Source organism: Pipra filicauda, unplaced genomic scaffold, assembly GCF_003945595.2.
Source record: "Pipra filicauda isolate LSUMZ 115617 unplaced genomic scaffold, ASM394559v2 scaffold148_size1903560_pilon, whole genome shotgun sequence".
NCBI lineage: Eukaryota > Metazoa > Chordata > Aves > Passeriformes > Pipridae > Pipra > Pipra filicauda.
Window position 1 is genome coordinate 1,394,618 of NW_024103973.1, and position 20,874 is coordinate 1,415,491.

The following is a 20,874-nucleotide window of genomic DNA, read 5'->3' on the forward strand; positions in this document are numbered from 1 at the left end:
CCTTCCTCCCACCTGGGGTAGGAGATAAAAATGGATCTCCCTATTCTCACCTAGCTTTTCAGGGACAAGTGTCTTGCAGACCACTATCCACCTGTCAAATGTGCCTGGAATTCAGCGGTGGCTTAAAAAAGGACCCTAAGTAAGTAAGACAGCACAGGAAGGTATCTAATAAGCCTTTTTTCTTTTCCCTTGGGAAACAGTGGTAGTGAGATGCAAATAAAAGAACTTACAGGTAGACATCACAGATGTGTAGTTACTCAAGTGAAGATAAACCTGAAGCAGAGGTGTAGAATTGAACACACTGATCTAGAAAACAATTTTTACTCTGTTGCTGAAATTTCTGGGGTGTCAAGATTGGAAAAATACCAGCTCTGAGTGGCTGCTAAATTTATCTGGAAATCCAAAACTGAGTTTGTTGCTGGTGTAAACAAACAATGCTGTCATGCCCACGTGCTGTATATACGCAGCTACGCCATCCATTCAAACTTTTCCACTGTTCGCTTCACCCTCATACATTATCATTTATCAAATGGCATGTCAAACCTTTCTGTTGCAACACTACCTTAACTACACACTTCCCCTTATTCCAAGGTGGTTTCTGAGTGCTGCAGAACACCAGGCTGCATTTTCCAGCTCCCCAGCACTGCACACAGGCGTGCAGACACATAACCAGTACCCGCGGTGCCGGTGCATTTGCACCACGGTAACATGCAGCTCCCTGGGGCTCCAGGTACCAGCCAGTTCTGAGACAGCAGTGCTGCAGGATCAAGGAGGGAGGATTACACACCTCAGGGGAGGCACCGCAGGGATCCTCAGCCCAGGCAAGAACTTCAGTGCTGTGACCGCAATAAAATCAATTGTTTTCTTATCTGAGAAAATTGCAAAGAAGATGAAGCTACAGAAGCAGCCCTGGGCTCTGGGAGCCTGGGCAGGGGCTGCCTGCAACACAGCCCATCTCAGCTGTGGTCCTCCTGCAGGTATGGGCTGGCTCTTATCAGGTAAGCCAGCCAGGAAACCACTCTGCGGGGCAACAGCCTCACTGCCTCACCTGCAAGGCCACAGTCCCCTGTCTGAGCTGTGCTTGGGGGTGGCAGCATCTCCCGTGCTACAGGGAAGAGCTGTGAGCCAGGTGAAGCCAGACCTCATCCTCCTCCTTCCAGCACTGGTCAGGACCTGCTGAGCATGGCTGGGGACAGGTCACCAGCCCTCACCACCACACAGATCTGCCCAAACACCTCTGAGGTGGCTGTGTGGCACCTCCCTGACGCGGGTGTGGGGTCTGAGCAGCCCACTGTGAAGCCTGGCTGGTCCCCTTGCCTTGTCAGAGCCTCAGTGGGGCTTCCCAGATGTCCTGCAGCGACTCCAGTGGGCAGATCTGCAGGGTCAGGCCCTCGCATCTCCAGAGTGCCCACACGTGGATCCAGCAGCTCCCTCCACAGCCTCTCCATCCAGCACCATCAAGAGAGGAGGGAGCACGGTCCTGGCACACCAGCCTGGGGACTGGGGGTCTTCTGCTCCCCATTTCTCCCAGGATGAAACACTTCCCTGGCAAACAGCAGACTGTGAGGATGGAGAGACAAATGGAAAAGGAAGCAGTTTATTCCTCCTCTGCTGATGAGCAAAAACTGAGACAGCAGCTCCCATTAGGGCAGGACCAAAACCCAGTTTTCTCTCACCTTTTCCCTAAGGAGCAAAATGCATTTGCATGACTCTGATGAGTCTTGAGCGCCTGGTATTTCCATCATTACTAAAAGCCCAACCAAAACACTGAAGCTGAAGTTCAGTAGCCAAGAGAGAAGGAGTCCCATACGTTCACTCTCTGGTCACCCTGCAGCCAGAGAAGGAAGGATGGTCTTTCCCAGAGGGATGCGTACAGAAAACAGAGGACATAAGTCCAGCAACAAACTGCGGGCTCTGGCAGTCCTTTAATTGACTTCAGTAGGAGCCTTGGCTAAGGAATAAGGGCAAGGATTTATTCCCAGCGTGACAACTGAATATAAGGATATACAGAAGACAAAAAACCAGAATGATTTCACCTTTAAAAGGGTGAATTCAATTTGACATGTGTTGTCACGTCAAATTTAACTTTCCCAGTTCCATCTCACTGCTAAGTTTGAGGGGAGACGGTCAGCCCCCAAGACACACCTATTTCAGCTATCTGTATAAATAAGCCAGACATGTTTCCCTACATTCTTCATTTCACAGAGGATGGATTATTTCCTCCGGAGATCGTGCATAACTTCTCCGTGTCCTTGAGTATTGCTGCCAGTTGTCATTACTCCTCATTTTTTTGTTTCACTTGCACTTTATTCACGCCCTTTTCCTCCCCTCTTTCTGTCCCTTCACAATGCACTTTTTTGATTTCAGGGACTATGAACTGTCCTTCCCAGCCACTCTTCTCTGGACCACAAGATCTGCCTGCTCCTTTGGATAAACTACTTGTCAATTTTGGTTCAATTTCATGTGAGTTGCAGGGCTTGTTTGTTTGTTTTTATTTCTGCAAAACTAACAATTACTTACATTTCAGTGTCTTTCTCTAACACAAAGAAGTTACACAGGAAACAAAAGCCAAAACGACTTTGGAAATTCACAATATTGAAAAGGCAAAGATAAATAAATAAAAGCATCTCGAAACCTAGCTATAATTTCAGCTATGCCCTTTGCTCAGCAAACAAAAGAAGATCATTCAGCCTTCCAGCAACACCAGATTGTCCTATATTGCCTTTAAACTACATGAGACAGTACGGATACACTTTCCTACCTCCGTATGTTGCAATGACTAATAATAGTCCTGTGGTGTAGCAGAACTGAATGTCGTTTGCATCAATACAACCAGGAGTCTGCCTGAATTGTAAAGGTCATTTGTGAACACAGAACAGTATCAAGGCTAAAACTGCAGTCTAAGAAACTCAACTGAAAATGGTGAAAAAAAACCAGCCAGCTGTTCCAGATTGCTACATCCCATCACAGACCCAGCTCTGGCTGCCACAGGGAAAAAGTTGGCTGCATTTGACTGGAAGACGCCCGTGTTCACATCTCAGAGAAACTTAAATTTCTGTCCTGGCCCATGAGTTTGTGCCTTAGAGGAGAAACAAGCTCCGAGGCAGCTCCTTGGGATGGGGAGCCCAGGTGAAGTGTTCCTACCCAGCCTCGCCTGGAGCAGCACACGGCCCTGCCGCGGTGACGCACTTGGGGAGGAAGAGTCAGGATTGTGGCAGAGACTTCATGGCAAACCTCTGCTGCCCCATTTTGCTGACAGGCCGGTGTCAGGGAGCTCGCTGCACACAAACACTTGCAAGAAGTTTAAATGAGACTCGGCAACTCCCCAAGTCAGTGCCGGCACTCCCAGTTAAGCAAACTTTGCAGTAAGCATGGAGTTGTGGAGTCCCTTTGCAGGAGGCAATGACACGCACCTGGTGTTTTCCAGCAATCTAACACACCTCTCTCCTTTCAACAACCTTTAGACGACCAACATCTCAAACTTCCCAAATCCCAACGTTGCGTAACTAAGAGCAATGCCCTATGTCACCGTGCAGGCTCCGTGCTGGAGGCCACGTCAGGGAGCAGCACGGAGGGTGGCAAAGGGTCGTGGGGCTCCCCTGAGCCCCGGGACAGGGCTGCTGCCAGCAAACCCCAACACGCGGGCCCAAGGTGCCCTGTGCCGGGAGTGCCCTTGGGGTGCCCGGGCGGCTGCAGGCCTGGGGAGCAGGAGGACAGGCAGAGAATGCAGGCAGGGGTATTTAGGGGAGCGGGCAGCGCAATAGGTAAGTTGTGGGCATGCAAGTAGGTGGGTGGGTGGCGAGGGTAGGCAGGCAGGGGCAGGCAGGCAGCAGCCAGGGGTGGGTGATGGGGACAGGAGGCCCGGCCTGGCCGGGAGGTCAGCGCCGGGCAGGGAAGGGCAGGGCAGGGCTGGTACCTTCTGCTGCCGGCGGGCCATGTCGGTGGGCTGCTTGGCGTTGAAGGGGTAGGCGATGCAGCGCATGACGAAGACGTAGAGCTGCAGCTTCTTTTTCCTCTCCTCCTCCTCCCGCTGCAGCCGCTCCAGCTCGTCCTTCTCCTTCTCGCTGGCCACCGAGGGGCTGGGGCTGGCGGGCCGCGCCGCGCCGCTGCCGCGCCCGCCGGGCTGCAGCCCCCCGGCGCTCCCACCGCCGCCGGCACCGCCGCCACCGCCGCCGCCACCCGGGCCCTCGCCGGGGCGGCTGGGCGAGAGCCGCGCCGCGGCGGGCGCCAGCGGCTCCTTGCCGCTCTCCTCCTCCACCAGCTCCTCCGACTCCTCCTCGCTGGACGACGGGTCCAGCATCGCGGCGGCGGCTGGGCTCGGCCGGGGCCGGGCGGGCTCTGGGCTGCGCTGGCTCCGCTCGCCGCGGCTCTGCCCGCGCCCGGCTCCGGCTCCGCGCGCGCCGCCGCGCCCGCGCGCGCCCCCGCGCCGCCCCGCCCCGTGCGCGCGGGCGCTGACCGCGGTGCTGCACGCGCGGGGCGAGGGGAGCGAGCGCCGGGCGGCCCCCGCGCATGCCCGGTGGGGGCCGCGCCCCCGGCATGGCGTGAGCGCGGTGTCCCCGCGGCCGCGCACGGGCACCACCGTGCCCTCGGTGTCCTGCTGACACCACTGTCCCTCGGTGTACCCACAGATACCAATGTCCCTCTGTGTCTCCACAGCCCCGCAGACACACTGCTGTGCTCTCAGTGTCCCCAGAGCCCCGTACAGACACTGCTGCTCCCGTGGCGTCCCCACAGCCACACACGGGCACCGCCGTGTCCTCAGTGTCCCCACGGACACCAGTGCCCCTCAGTGTCCCCAGAGCCCCGCAGAGATACTGCTGTGCCCGTGGTGTCCGCACAGTCCCACATAGGCACTGCTGTGCTCATGATGTCCCCGCAACCCCACACAGGCACCACTGTGTCCTCAATGTCCCCACGGACACCGCTGTCCCTGAGCGTCTCCACAGCCCCGCACAGACACTGCTGTGCTCTCAATGTCCCCACACAGGCACTGCTATGCCCGTGGTGTCCCCACGGCCCCACACAGATATTGCTGTGTCCCCACAGCTGCCTGAGCCACACATATCCTGCAGACCTGACACTCTCAGCATTTTCTCAGCAGCTCTTCTTGCACCTCAGTGTAGCTGAAACTCTTAATCAAAAAGCAATACTGCTGATAAATATTTCACCAAGTCACTATTACACATGTAATGATATCGTGGTGTTCTGCTTTGAAGATTACCTGGAGCAAACTGAGGACTTCAGGAGCCACCCTGAGGGATGAATCAGTGAAGATATCGTGTGTGCTCAATGGTTTAGTTTTTGGTGATTTTCAGATCTGAATGAGGCTTCATTTGTGTGTATGTGTGTATTTGTGGTGGGTGGGTGTTTTCAAGGTTTGGGTTTTTTCTACTCAATTAGCAGTGCTTCTTTTGTAAATGTCAAAATACCTGTCACCTGTTAATTCATGTTAATAAATGTTTGGGGAAGATAAGTAAACATCAATGCCTGGTAATGGGGCTGTGAGAATAGCTTGCAGGAGAGGAGATGGGTGCTGCTTCAGACGATGTGTTCCAGCATTTTCACATCAACTGGGCTTTCTGAGCTCCTTTCCTACTTCTAATTAAAAGCTCAGTGTAGCAGATGAGTCTGGAAAAACTTCAGGGGCCTGCATTTCTGAAAGCCATGAGAAGTGGCTAAAAAAATTGTGTAAAGAGGGAAAAATGGCTTTCTCCAATTCCATTAGTCTTACCTGCTAGAGCTCTGCCCTTCTGCACATCACTATGTCACGGTGTGTCCTTCCAGCAATGTGGGAAGTTCTGAGGATGCTGAACTCTCTGTGTGGAAGAGCAAAATTGTCAAGTTCCTGCAAACAAAGTTTTCCATGTGCTTCCCATAGGGAAGCCTCCTTGTCAAGGCTGGGCTTTGGAACCTTGCACCCCTTAGCACCGCAGGGGAACACTCGGGTCTAAAGCTGGAACAGCCACAGCTTGCTCTGCCCAGCAACTGCTTTCCTCTGAGACCACTTCCAGAGGCAGTGCTTTATTGCCCAGTTTCTCAAGTGCTGCTGCCAGAATGGACAATCCAACTCAGGGGCTGATGGAAGCCGGCAGAAACCACTCCAGCATGAACTGAGCACATGGTGCTGGTGCTGGCAGGCAGCTTGCTGTGCGAGTGGCAGTGCTGGCTACAGGGCAGGATGTGAGGACAGCTGGCAGCACAGGGCGTTTTCCTACATCTGCATCTTCCCATGAGCCAGGGAAAGGAAAGGACACAGGGTGGGGTGCTGAGATACAGAAGCTAGTCCAAACTGAGGTTAGGAAAAGGGTTTTTGGCCCCTCTCATCCTTACTTAGTATGATTTCACTTCATGCCTCCTTATTTATTGTCTCCCCAGACCAACAAATAGAAGCACCATGATACCATTGCTGTGAGGCAAATAACCCTCCTCACCCAAGTTGTGTAGTTGTGGTGCCAGTACCTTGCTATGGGGACGGGTTGTACAGCACCTGCTAGTTCCATTTTGCCTGAGACATGGCCCCTAAGATGGCTAATACAAGGATGACTACCACAGGGGTGATGGGATATCTCAAAGGTCTCTTTCTCAGCAAAGTTCTCTTATTTTTTTTCAGGAATTTTTTTTAATTGATGCCATTTTCATTTTATACATCAGAAAAACTCATTGTCCTGAGTCCGGTTGTGCCACCTGTTAAGGCAGAAAAAATGTGAATCAATTACATCAGTGTCTAGAATGATATTACCTATAGGTGATCACACAACAGAGAAGACAAAGGTCTTTGGGGTTTCAAGAAAGAAATGCCATTTATTGTACTGAAGAATGGAAAAAATTCTTTCTGTGACATGAGGCTGCAGATGCTCTCCCTCACAGTTGAGGAGGCAGATGTTCAGAAGCTGCAGTTCTCTGTCTTCCCTCTCCCAGACAATGCAGCAACAAAACTTTCTAAGATGATCAGAGGAAAATTGGACCATTTTTTATGAGAGGTTTTCTTTCTGTGGTGATTGCTCTGAGCTGTTTAGGTAACTCTGCAGAAGTGGATTTGCTAGAGGAAAGCTACTGGGGATGACAGAAGCAGCTTTTGCTGGTAGGAACATCACAGACATCGTGTATCTATCTATAGAGACAGATTGAGTTTTCTGACAGATTGTCAGAAAAGATTCCTTAAATTAATTGATGCGAAATAAATACAACCACCAAAACTCCACATGTTCTTCTTTAGGAGCTTTCAGAATTATATTTATCCTTTAGTGGGTGAGATTTGGCTCACTGGAGAACTTTGAACTTGGTTATGTTTGAAAGGGCCTGACTGAATATCCTGGCAAGGATTAGTCAAGGTTCATCTGGAAGTTCTGCTGGTCCAGAGAAGCAGGGACACATTGCCCTCAATGTGATCAACATTTTCCTTCCTTAATTCACACAGCCATGTGTTCCCAGTGGTTACATCTGAATGTACAGTTGAAACATTCATGCTTTTTGCTGAGTAAAAGAAAGAATAAGGTAAAAAGTTCTCAGGCCTCTTGCTTTCTGTTTCCAAATGCCATTTCTGTCCTGAGAGATGTATCCAGATCCCTCTAAAACATCTCTCACTTACAGTTGTTTGCATCTTTTTGCAAAGCAGCCTGTCCAGCATCCTGCAGGAAGGGAAGCAGCGCTAGTGGAGCGATCATGAAAATTATGTGTGCCTAACTTCCAGTGGTAATATTTCATGGTGCGTAATTGTGTAATTACCCATCATGAGTGGGTAAATGTAGACAAATAAGAGTATTAGCTAAGTAATTTTTGATGTTGTATCGGTGTATATTGCTGTTTGCTCAGGATATTAAAACAAAGGCTCTTTGGGTCAAAAGGATGCCTAATGTTGGGTAGTTCATTTTCAAGATGCAACATAGCTGCAAAATCCATGGTCCTTTCTAGCTTATCACTTTGGAACAGGCTCCGGGAGGTTTTAAAAATCTGCCCCTACATATTTGTTCCCAGCATTGCGAATTAATTGCATCTCCTAGAACACTTCCAAGAATAATTACTATATGAGATCCGAAGTACCTGCATTGCCAGCTCTCTTGCAGGTTCCAATAAGAGGCAATACACACCATATGGGAATACTCCACCTCCGTGCCTGCTCCTGTTCACAACAAACAAGAAGGAGCAAACACACACACACCCATCCCTGCAGAGGGCGAAACACTTCTCACCTCTCCTGCCTGGAGCCACTGCAGCTGCGTAAAGGAGATACCAGGTGGCCTCAGGTATTGGAAGCAGAGTCGGCTGAAGAATAGTAAAAGTATTTTGTGAAATGTTTCAAATTTGTTTCCATTTTGCACAGTGTCAGAGGGAAGAACCTGTCAATATTAGAAAAAATCACTGCTGTAGCATTTGTATCCCTCTCCATTTATTCCCATTAGGCAGGGAAAATCAGCGTAGATAATGATTTGTGGAAATGACTGTAAAGAAAAGCAGAGCTGAAGCAGAGGCCCTGGCTTTGGGGAAGGAGTGCCTGTGTATGTGGCACAGGGTGCTGTGGCACTGTCTGTGCAGGCAGGACCCAAGGTTTGGAAGAAACCCTCAGAAAGAGTAAATTCCACTTAAAGCAGCCATTTAGGAGAGTTGAACTGAATATCTCCTTCAGGGAGGGTCACATTTGCATGAAAAACAAACCTTCCCTCTATTTTATAAGTCCTGGTTAAAGGCCTAAAATAGAATATTTATGAAAGCTGGAAGCAATTAGCGCCTTTATAAAATCTATGTGCACCAATGGCAGAAAACACTGGAGGGGTGTGGAGAGATCCCAGCTAGGATTGACCCTCAATTTGAGACTGACTGCAGAGCAGCTCCTGATTTCAGGTGATGTAGAGATGGGCATGGTGTCACCCAGTGCCAGTCACCCAGAAATCACACTGCTGTCTCCTGATCTTAGTGTGTGTAAGAGTCCAGCATCTGTGATCATTTGTTCTTCTGGCCGTTGCCTACCACAAACCCCGCCCTTTGGCAGTGTGCCATCAAAATGGGAAATAAGTGTTTGCTCGGCTGTACCTCTTGTTTTGGAAAAGCAGATTTGCAATACAAGTCTCAATTTTGTGCAGCATCAGGTGACAATGGAAGGGGAAAAAGAGGCTAAGTAAGACGCAAAGAGTCTACTTAAAAATGTATTACAGTTCATGCAGATGAGAAATTTCAGCAGCAACTGAAAGAGGAAGCAGGGAAGCTGCTGAGGGCCAGCCTGGCTTAGGCTGTGCAACAGGTAGTGCCAAGTAAATGGTACCTTCTCCTGAGGACTTGCTGCCATGTCCTTGGGTACATGCTGTGAGGGGCTGGACAGTTTGCAGTTTGCAGCAGGGCAGATTAAAGAACTGGATAACGAGAGTGTGTGAGTGGGCAGGTTTGAGTGACACGTCCTTTGATTCAGCCATGAATAGAGTCCGGCTGCAGAGTGACACTGGAAAACACTACAACTTGGTAATAACACTCAATTACAGATTGGAAATAGAAAACCTGGTGTGTCCTAGGCTCCATTTGTTTCCCTGTTTCTTAAATAGCACAGAAAACAATCCTTGTTTCTTGGTAACAGCATTATATAGATTGCTGTGTCTCCCAAGTGGAGTGGCTTAAACTGGTGCTCCTTTCACCTGTTCACGCACACTCAGCTAATATTTACATTGGGATCCTGGCTGCATCAGGGCTGTGCCAGGAGCAAAGCAGGGGCCAGCCAGAACTGCTGGCCTCACTTAACCCCTCGACATCAGGGAAGTGTGGGATGGGGAAGGGAAGCACCACAGGACACCCAGCCACTGTGGCTGTGGATGGTGCAAGAGCCGGGGTGCCACTGCTGTAGCTCAGCATTTCTCTTATCATAGAATCAGCCGGGTTGGAAAGGACCTCTGAGATCATTGAGTCCAATCCTTCATTTTTTTTAATTTTTTTTTTTAAATCCAGTCCGGGTTTTCCCCATTCCGTACTCCAGCCGAAATGCAGTCTGGGTTTTCCCCCATTCCGTACTCTGGAAAAATCCAGTCTGGGTTTTCCCCCATTCCGTACTCCAGAAAAATCCAGTCCAGGTTTTCTCCCATTCTGTACTCCAACAGAAAAATCCAGTCCCGGTTTTCCTCCATTCCGTAGTCTGGCAGAAATCCAGTGCGGGTTTTCCCCCACCCCCCAAAGCGGCCCTGGGACACCCCGACAGAGGCACCGCAGGGTGTGAACCCCCCAAGGTGACACCAGAACAGTGTTTTATTTATTGTAACAAACACGAAGGATCAGGATTTCTTCCAAAAAATCAGCCATAACCCTCGTAACTGTACAAGCATACGAGGAGTAAATGCAGTATAGCAGCATGCATCAGACACCGGTGTCCATCTCAGATGGGTGTGAAGCAGCTATGTTACTGTATCAGTTTCATGCATTTAGCTGTGCTTCTGGGTTTATATTGTGGGTGTTTACTGTCAACTGGCTTAAAAAGAGATGCAGCTTTTCTTTTTAAATATATCAAACCTGACATTATATTCACTTTTTGGGTTCACTTTTTGAACTCTGTATGTGGATGCTGTCAGAAGTTTGGCTAATGGAATGAAAAGGACGTAGTTGTGAAGGACAGTGGGTGGACTTCATGGGAGCTACTTTCTTGCCATAAAGGTAAATATCTTGGCAACCTAAAAAGAGATGGAAATTAAAGGGAAAACTGAGATCGCAATTAATATCTGGCAACAAGGTTAAGCATGCACTGCATTTTTTCTTGGATTAACAATTCTGTAAATCTATTTCTCCAACAGGACTTTGAACTCCCTACTGTTAATTGGGCTGTTAGTATGGTTTTAATTTCCTAACTATGAAGTGCTAAATAATGTCAGCATACATGTCAGTGAACCCCTTGACAATCAGAATTTCCCAGGGAAGCGTGTTTGAGAGTTCCTGGTGGATGAGGAGTACTGGTTAAGTGCTGATCACGGGAGCAAAACCAGTCCATTGTCATTATGCCCCAAGCAGGCATTGTGTTATTGAAAGTCCTCGTTACCTTTGTTTCCCCATGCTGAGATTGTTCTGTGAGTCATCTTAACGTTAACTATTCAATAATGATATTGAAAACGTACTCTGCAATCACCCATGTGTGTTTCATTAAATAGTAATTGGCTGGAAGCAAATGATCAAGTGTCAATCTCCACACGGATGCATTGGTTTGCTCCTCACTGCCAGAGTGCTGAGCACTCTTACCAGTGCTCAGCCTCCTCCCTGCCCTGGACACCTAATATTTACAGCACGGGGCTCTCTGAAATACCACCTGGGCAACCAAATTTCCTTCCATCACCAAACGGCCACCTCAAAGGGCAGCTTCAGCCAGTTGAGAGTCACTTTCCTCCACGATGGGACTGGTTATCTGTGTCCTGTTCAGTCGTAGATGCCTGCTGGCAGAGCCTTCCTGGCAGCAGAGATGGAGTTCCCTACTCCACCTGCACCACTGGGAAACTGGGGCTCGCAATGAGGTCACCTCCTAATCTATTTCTGGATACTGTATTTGAAAGTGCTTTGGGAAGGCTTTTCAGTCCCTTGAAAAAGTCAGTTGAGCCATCGTTTTCCCTCTCCCTTGTTTGCAGGTGCTGGGTGCCGCTCTCCAGACCTGATTAGCATCTGCAGGGAAATGAGAGCTCCCACAGCATCCAGGTTCTGGAGACAGAAATAGCCCTGTGTGCTGAGGTAGGAGTGCTTATTCCACCCTGTAACTGCATTTAGACGTGCTGCGGCTGTGTGTGGGGTGCTGGTGGCTGGGTTTGAAGCAGCCCAGGCAATGCTGCTGCTTTCCAACCCTCTGCCTCCCGCAGTCCTTCTTTGGGAAGAAGACAGCCAGCACATAGGCTTTGGTGCCTCCTGTGCCTTGAGGCTGATGCTCATGATGTGCGCCTGCTGCTCCGAGGCACTGGGAGAGCAAACGCTGCAGGGAAAGAAGTGGGGCTACACTGTGAGAGGCACATCAGGGTAGAGGAAGAGGGGGAGTGGTTGAATGGCCTTCTTTGGTGACACAAGGCAGGAGTGGTGGGAAACATGATACGTGCCCCCTGCTCTCCTCCATGGGCTTGGGCAGAGCCTGCTCACCACTGAGGATTCACTTGGTCCTGACGCTGGTTCTGGTCTTTCCAGCCTCTTCCTTGGGTTTATTACACCCAGGTGTGAAAATAAATAACACCAAATTATCCTGACCCAGCAGGCCCTGAAAGACACTAGACTCGATGTCTGCAGCTACTCAGCAAAATCCAGAAGCAAGCTGTTTATCTCCACTTTCTGGCCAGACTGTCAGCATCACATCCATGTCAGGTTCAGCACATAAATCCTTTTCCAAACACTACTGAGAGGATTGTAGCAATATTTTGCTGCCTAATCAGCACTGGCTCCCAGATTTGAGGTGTCTATAATTAAAAATGACTGAAGCTTATTGCAGATAGGAGGACCACGAGCAATTTATCAAATGCACCCTACTCTGCTCACTCAGAGCCTGGAAATAATTGCAGCTGATCTATTCCAGCGCACACAGGGCTCCTACAAAACCTGGGCTGGATTGCTCCTGCCATTCAGTGCCTGACTGCCATCCCTGGGGTCACTGCAAGCCAAGGTGCATCTATTTGCCTATTTTTAAGTTTCTTGTGGTTGGTTTTAAACTGGTCCTCATATTTCAGGGAAGCACCTGGAGAAGGTAGCAATCGATTTGTAGCAATTATGCTCTAGCTGTGTGATTGCTTCTCTGAATGTACAGTACTCCCACTGCTAAGGAAATAACTCCTAATTTCTTCTAGGCTTTGAAGTGTTTTTATTCTGGAAGAGCTGATGTTACTGGTCTTCAACACATCACTAAAAACTTCCAGCTAGTGCTTTTTTCCTGGTAATTATGAACCCTTGAGTTTCCCTTTGCACGAGCCATTTCCCCAGGTTTACAGAAGTGTCTAGATGGGATTCCTCTGGGGCCATGAATCTCTCTTTTTATTAAACAACCCAATCATGATGAAAGCCTCAGAGTCACCATTTTAAAATAAATGCATTATCAGTACTGCAAAATCTATGTGAATTAATATGTAATATCAGTAAGTAGGACGCTTGAGCAGTATTTTAGGCACAGAATAAATATTTAATGATTTCTGTTCCAAATTTAGTGTGAAAGTGATTTAAAAGCACAGCATGCTCCCTGCTTACATATCAACAATTTGAAACAAATACCAGCCGGTTGTTTGTGCGCTTCCCAGTGATCCTGCTCAGGGGTAGCAGAGCGTCCTTACTGGTGGCATGGTCATGGCTCACACTTTGAAACTCTTCTGCTATTAGTTCAGCAAAGGACTGGCCCACTCTTGGAAAGCTGACTTGATGCTGCTTATAAGGAGTTTGCTGTTGCCATCAGATAGGATGAAATAACATTCCCATACAGAAGCTTGGCCAGGGCTGGCAGGAGCAAAAGAGTTCGCAGAGGTAAGGATTGGGGGATTTACTCAAACTGAAAACCCACACACCTAGAAAGGGGCTGTTTCTCCTATGGTTATTTTGGAAATGTTGGTGATCATCTTGATGCTCTGAGACTCACTGGGAAAAGGTCTCTTGGATCCTCTGCTGAGCTCCTCAGGAACTGATGGATTTGGTTGACTTTTCTCAAAAAAAGTTGACTTTTATTTTTGGTTGACTTTTCTCTGGTCACTCCAAAGGAATATGTTTTAATTCCTCAGATGGACAATATCACTGTCAGGTTCACCATGAAATTCCTGAAGAGATCCCCTGGGAAAGTTTTAGGCTCCCACAAATCCAGAAGGGTTGAAAGTTGCTTTTAACCAATCCCTTGCCAAGTTTGTTGAAAAGACAAAAAGGCTTAATCTGGACAAAACAAATTAAAAAAAAAAAGAAAAGCTTTATGCCTTTTGCTTGGAATCCCCAATATTTCAATTTTTCAGCTGCACACACATTGTAATGGATGAATTAGAGGTGCAGCACCAGAGCACTGCAACATAAACCTGGAGAAGCCTGTGGCTGCAGTTTCACTGTGGGGGCTGCTGCGTTCAGGACACCTGGGATGGCTTTGGAAAGTCAATGAAGAGCAGTGCTTGACTTTTTCCTCTTCATTTGCTGCAGGCAGCCAGCTTGGACGAGGGGCTGAGACAGGAGTCTGACTGATGGCACAGTCCTGCTGCTACCTCACCCTTCCCACTACAGGCTCTGTCTTCTCAGGCAAGACAAACCAGAAAGCTCTGTCTTTTAAACACCCCTTTGCAACCACCTGCTCTGGTAGGGGGTATTCTCACCCAAATGAGACACAGCTGACCCAGTCTCATGGAGAAATACAGCCCTAAAATTGCAGACTGATAAAGCTCCCAAAGTTTGCACCAAGAAAGCGATTTTCCTCAGGAGTGAGAAGTCTGGGGCTCTGCTTGTGCTGCATATTTTACAAGCTGGTAAAGCAACTGCTGGGTGAATTTGTCCCTTAGAAGCATATTAATGCAGTGGAAATATGCCTCTTTACACCATGGGAACCTCCTCTAAAGTTTGATTGCACTTTGATTCTCTAATTTACTGATAGGAAAGGTGCTGAGTTGCACAGATTTCAGTCCTCCAAGTAATTTGACATCTCTGTACATGATATCACACAGCAGCAACCACAGAACAGGAAGGTTTGATGTAGGTTTTAAAAGCGTCAGTTTGGATCTCTTCCAAGCATTTGTGCAGCATTTGCATTTCCCATTACTCCACAAGTATTTTTGTGGCAATCAGTATCTTTCAGGTTAGATTCAAAACGTTCTCCTTCACTAAGAAACTTGATTCTGGAATGATATAAAGCACTGTATATATATATTCACACACAAATGAATATTTCTACACATATGTGTTGGTTAAGATGATAATAATAACAGTGAAATTGCTATAGAACTGCCTTAGCGCCCATTACTAAAAAAGATTATGCTTTTTGTAATGATCCTAGGACACTATTACTTTTAAATAAATTATAAAAATGGTCAGATCACTTAATAAATATATTTCTTCTGTATCATGGTTTCTGTGATTCACAGGAACATCTTACTGCCTTGGTCTTGGGTGATGCTCTGAACTGAACATCATTTGCAGAGATATTACACAGAACAGAAAAGGTCCTGTTTATCAGCATATCAGGTAGTCAGTGTCACAGGATGTAATTTTTCAGACTGTGGACTTGCTGAGCTGCTTCTACCACCACCCTCAGCTAAGGCATGGCTTGTCCTGCAGAAAAATTCTGTTTCAGCAGGTGTTTTGCAGCAGCTGGTCTGTGATACCTGCAAAGCCCTGGTATCAAATAGGGCTAATGCATCTCTCCCCACCTGGCACTGCCTCAAGGGCTGCACATGCTCTGCGTACAAGGGCATCCCAGCTTGCAGCCACAGAGTTGCTGGGTTTCCAGAACACCCACCAGCTCCCTGTCAGCCTTGGTGGGAGCTCCTCTGCCCTGGAGCCTCTTTACCCTCTGCGTATCAATCAATCACACGCCTTTAGGACAAGTCCTAAACTTCAGCAGTTTTGTAGATCCAGGCTTTATTTCTCTGACAGGATTGTGCTGATCAAGACAGACCCTATTTCTTCTAAACAGCAGGTTTTGAAGTGCAGGGCTGAAACTCTGTTTGAACACTTGTTGGTTTATTGGCCTCGCTGGCATAATCTCTGGCAAGCTGATTTACTGCAGCCGTTTTACTGTGTGTAGGGCAGAGGGACAAAGTCTGTGTGCCTCCCTGGCAGGTTTTTGGATAACATAAAACAGCTCCAGCCTCTGTTCGGTGCCCAGCCAGCACACGGAGGGCCAGCTAGCATCTGTGATTACTTGTGGAAGCATGGCTGGCAAAAACACAATGTGAAAACCACAAGCAACAGCTCATGCTGAGGAGGATCGGCCACAGGAGGGTTAGAACCACTGCAAAGGGCAAGGTGGTGTTTTGCAACAAATATGTGGAAATGGAAATAACTATGAAGCCAAATAACTCTAGTGCTGTTTGCAATGAGAATGAAAGAGACAATTTGGTCCCTGGACTAATCCAAACCTCCAAACACATCTTCAGATGGGAAAACAGCCAAAATATTCCCCCTAGGGAGGCAAGCAGTGGCAGAGGGGAGAAGCAAAGCAACATTGCTCACTAGATTTCAAACAGCTGGAAAAAGGCTAATATCCATTAAATCCTGTAGCTTGGAGCACAGTGGGAGGTAAGGAACTCTTCACTGGGAATAGCTATGACTACAAAAAACTGCCTGCTGATTCCCCAGTCATCGCAGGAACCAGCACTTGTGTCACCCGGGCAAGCTGTCTCTGGGCAGGCTTTGTGCTGTGCCTTTCCCTGCAGGATCCCAGGATTCTGTGCAGTCCTGTGACTGCATGGAGGTGTCTGTTGCCACAGACAATAAGGACAAACCCCAGAGGGCTGCTCCACCAGGGGCAGGTAGGCAGGAACACCTCCCTGCAGACAGGGAGGAAGATGCCCAACCTGCCCTGCCCTGCAATGACACTGCCCAAGCTGAAATCAAAGGACACAACTAATGTTTTTTAGCCACAAGTGATGAGAATAGATTTTTGAGGCTGACTGCAGCCTCCAAACCTGAATCTCATCCAGTGATTCCTGATTGAACATGCCTGTACTTCAGCAGTACCTTACTTCAGGATCCCCAGTCCCTTTGCAAAGCTGCAGTGAGGGAAAAGCTGGTGTATCTACACAGCTGACTAAGTATTGTCTTTATTAAACATTTTGTGCCATCTTTTTAGCCTTTTGTCTGGGTTTGGCTCCCATTTCATTGTGCCATTTTCTGCTAGGTGACAGCATCATATACTTCCCCTGCATCAGCTTGTGTGGAATCTGGTCAAGACACTTCTTAAGTGGCAATAAATTAGACCAGAGTACCAGAGATGCTAAGCTCAGGGTTGTTCATCAAACGCTTTCCTGGCTTCCTTGCACTGTTTTATGGAAAGCTCTACAGCAGTGCAAAACCACCTTTCTTTAATATTTCCTACATATGAGATAGTGTGTTTCTCTATCTAAAAATATCCAAACCAATAAAGGTGTCATGTTTATTTCTAGCCTTCTTACTGTCCTTCATCTGTTAAAAATCTTACAGTTGTAGATGGGAGAGAGAGAAAGCTCTCACAGGGCCACTTTCCCTAATGTTTGCTGCCCTTTTTTTCCTCTGAAACAGAAAGTGGATGACTAGGTAAATATTGCTGCAGTTGATCAAACCCTCCTGAGGGCATATGTCACAGCATCCATTACTGGATTGCCTCTTGCTGCCTAATTTCCCATGGTAATTCATGGCTGAGGAGCTGCTGCTCCTGTTCCCATCAACAGAGCATTGTCCCTGCACCAAGGAGGGCAGGTAGTAGCAGACTTCCTGGAAAATCCTTCCCAAAATCACTGCCATAGGGAGAATGTTTTTTGAGGAAATGTGCTTTTTATATGTTCTCTTCGTGCCCGCAAATCCCTCGTACACAGCCGGCCATGCCTCGCCTGGCCGTGCCTCGCCAGGTGGCTCAGCTGCCCAGGGCTGGACACAGGACGATGTTCGAAATGGCAACTTGGCACTTGAACAGACATGGAAACAGCTGAGACCACAAACCTTTCTGAGACTCACAGGCAGGAAAAAAAAGCAATTGCTGTAGCCTGCGATTTACAGGTACCGCAGGGACTTGGGCAAACCTCTCTCTTTGGACAGACGTTTGCCCCTTCTGTAAGAGTAAGCAGGAGACACCACAATCAGGGAATGAGCCAGCCTCTGAAAATGCAAATACAATATATACTCTTCAAAGATCTGGCATTACTCTTCAATTTTTTGCCTTTAAACATAAATCCAAGCCCTTTTCTATTTTAACAACGGATTCCTTGATTGCAGCCCATTAGAGGTTCTATTAGTGTTCTTGGTGCCGAAAAGCTTTGGGTAATTAACTTAGGAAAAAATGGTACTAAAAAGGGCATAAGATACAAGTTTAATAATGCTACACAGATAATGAATCTTTCCTTAATCATATATGGCATTTGTCCAACATTTTCAAAATGTTTTGAGACCTAATTTAATCTAACAAGGGTGAATATGAGTAAACAAAACATGAAATTTAGCAAGCAGTTGCCAGTCATACAAACATCCCTGTGCTCGTAGATTGGTGTCTTGGTTGTTTCACCAGCTTCAACAGGTCCTTGAGCTTTTTGATGGGTTGCACAGACTCGGTGTCCCACTGCCTGTGCAGTGCTGGGGCAGAAGAAGACAGAACCACTGAAGCACTCACCTTTTCTTTCCCTTCGATTTCCACCTTATTCTGATATTTCCACCACTCTGATATTTGAGGTTATGCATTTGAATGTGTTATGTGTTGTTAATATACTGCACCGCAAACTTAAAAATCTGGAGGTTTTGGGATTTGCAGGCAGTATGGAAGGCAAGGCTATGGGCTGTTTTGGGGCAATAAAACAGAGCAGAAGAAACCCCCAAGCTCTTCTTCTTCCAGGGCTCCAGCCCATGTGGCCACAATGGTAAAGCTGTAGTGAAACCAGTCATGGCACAGGTACTGTTTCAGGGCAGGGAAGTGATGGAGGAAGTAGGAGAACTGAGCTGCAGACAGGAGACTGCAAAAGGAAAAGGAGTGGAAGGCCATGTCCTTTCTGTGAGCTCTGCTTCAAGTATTCTTCAAGCCATCTATCACCAAAACCAAGGTGATGTTCCTTACAAACAAGGACCATCTTCTGCAGAGATGGCAGCACAACAAGTTTTTTCAGGCTACGGTCAATCTCCTTTTATGATAGGTACCTTCAATGTGAGGGATAGTTCCTGCCTTAGCAGTCTTGATTTGTCTCTTTAGCTCTGAAAGGAGCCCATGCCACTAATGGAGATGGAGATGTTCATAATAAAATCTCCAATGTCAGGAGAGATGTATTGCACCCAAAAAGGACTGAATTTCAGTGCTTCTCTGTCATGATAAGACACTCTATCCTAACATTTCTCCTAACCATAGAGCATGTCCTATACTGTATCCATAGCTGGAGGTACCTAGGGAGAGATATCACTGGAATAAAATTTGTCAAATTCAAGGTAAGACCACTTATGTTTGACTTCTCCAGTGAATCTTTACATTTCTGGACTGCATCCATGCTGACATTTATTTCTGCAAGAAATCTCCAATAAAACAGAGTATCTGATATTAATGTGATTGACCTACTGGCCTTGCTGAAACTGCAGGGAAGTCAGTGTGCATTTGATCAATTTTGCTGTGTATATAGAGGTCATCCTTGTGAGTGGGCTCCTGGAGATGCTGTTCAATTACTTCTTCTCAGTAGAGAAGAAAATTTTAGATCCTGATATCATCTTGACAATGCAAATGTCCAGCAAATGTCTTCCTATAAGAGCCTGTTGGGAAGGAACCTTGATACTGCAGTGCCATGTGCTTTGGAAATGTGGCTTCTTCGGTGCCCCGGGGTACCATGAGCATCCTGTCACCTGGCAGTGGGTCACTGCAGAGAGCTCAGCTCACTCAACACTGCTGACTTAGAGCAAGCTGTGGTCAGCTTGGAGTAAGTAGAGAAAAGCAGCATTCCCAAGAAGCTCAGTGGTTGGGAAATGCATGGACTGGTGTACAAAATAAGGAAGATGGTAGCAAGGTTTTGCCCTAACAGAATTTTTTTGTGTGTGTTTAACATTAAAGTGAACTTGAAACAGATTCTGTTGTGGTTTTTTTTCTTAGGTAAATAAGTGACTTTCTATAATAATTTTGATGTGAGCAGAGTTGACACTCGTGCAGTAATTGTATTTTGTCTGATATCAACCTGATCTGATGGATAAGTGGATAGATTAGGCCAACCATGATCCTGTGTTTGTTTGTGTGGCACTACTTTCTATCTCATTTGAAATGCAAATTCCTAGCACAGATCTGCAACCCTAGATAACCCAGGGAAGGCAGCAGCTCCAGGACACCCATCCAAGCACCATATGGGCTGCCAGCTTTCCTTAATCAACTCAGTAATTTTTTGGTAGAGCCACCAAGGAGGTGAACACTTCTTGAAGGAAAACAACACACCACCACATCATCACTTGCATCAAGAGTTTCATGTCAACATTTTTTCCTCTTTCAAAATCCTGCAACTGAGGACATTGCATTGCTGTGACAGTAGCAGCTTGACCAGACTCATATCCTTAAAAATGGCTCTAGGACGGCCACTGATAATCTAGTTCTGTTACCTAAAGACTGAAACAGAAATAATTGAGAAAACGTGCTGCCTGTCCAACAGAAAATGCTCATCAATTAACAATTAACCCCATGCAGAAAAAGCAAAATCAGAAAACCCTGACCTGATTACCCCAGTAATGAGAAACTGCTTGCAATTTTGAGGCATCTCCTTTTGAGTAATAAGCTGCTGCTCATGTGAATGCACTTATCCACCCAGCCCAGCAAACGTGTAGCTCAGGGTGCTCCTCTGATGGGGTGGAAGTGAGAAAGTGCCTAGGGAGGGCTGGCCGAGCTCAGGCCTTTCTGTTCACTTGTCAGCACCTGTGGAGCTGTAGAGTTTATTTCTAATACAAAAACAAGTGGGATCCAATGAGACATTATTTGCTCTCAGTAAAGAGGAATTAACTCCAGGGCAGAAATGTAGCCATTCCTCCATTGGCCAAAGATCAACTACTGATCATAACTCATGGAAAGGTAGAAAAAACCCTGTTAGTCACACATTCACTTGGTATGTTGGAAAAATCAGTTTCTCAATGCAAAACAATTGTGCACCAGGGCAAACTGTGAAACAGAACTCAGAAAATACACAAATACCTTTGTAGGCTACTGCGGAGAAAGCCTCTGAAAGCCCCAATCTCTCTGCTGACAAAGGATCTCTGAGATGGTTACAGAAATTGAACGTGTCTCAGAGAAACAATGAAAGGAGC

At 47.3% G+C, this 20,874-nt stretch overlaps 1 protein-coding gene across 25 annotated transcripts in view; it reads right to left on the reverse strand.

Annotated features, from left to right (window-relative positions):
* Positions 1–4,386, reverse strand: part of CADPS (calcium dependent secretion activator) — a 211,808-nt gene extending 207,422 nt beyond the window's left edge. For 10 of the 25 annotated variants that reach the window (XM_027722979.2, XM_027722977.2, XM_027722967.2 and 7 more), the window contains exon 1: positions 3,917–4,385. In XM_027722979.2, the coding sequence (XP_027578780.1) occupies positions 3,917–4,300 (384 nt within the window). In that variant the 5' untranslated portion in view covers positions 4,301–4,385. Of the gene's footprint in view, positions 1–3,916 lie in introns of all 25 variants that reach the window. The other 15 variants (XM_027722983.2, XM_027722969.2, XM_027722966.2 and 12 more) reach the window with 3 other exon arrangements.
* Between the last annotated feature and the right edge of the window lie 16,488 nt (positions 4,387–20,874).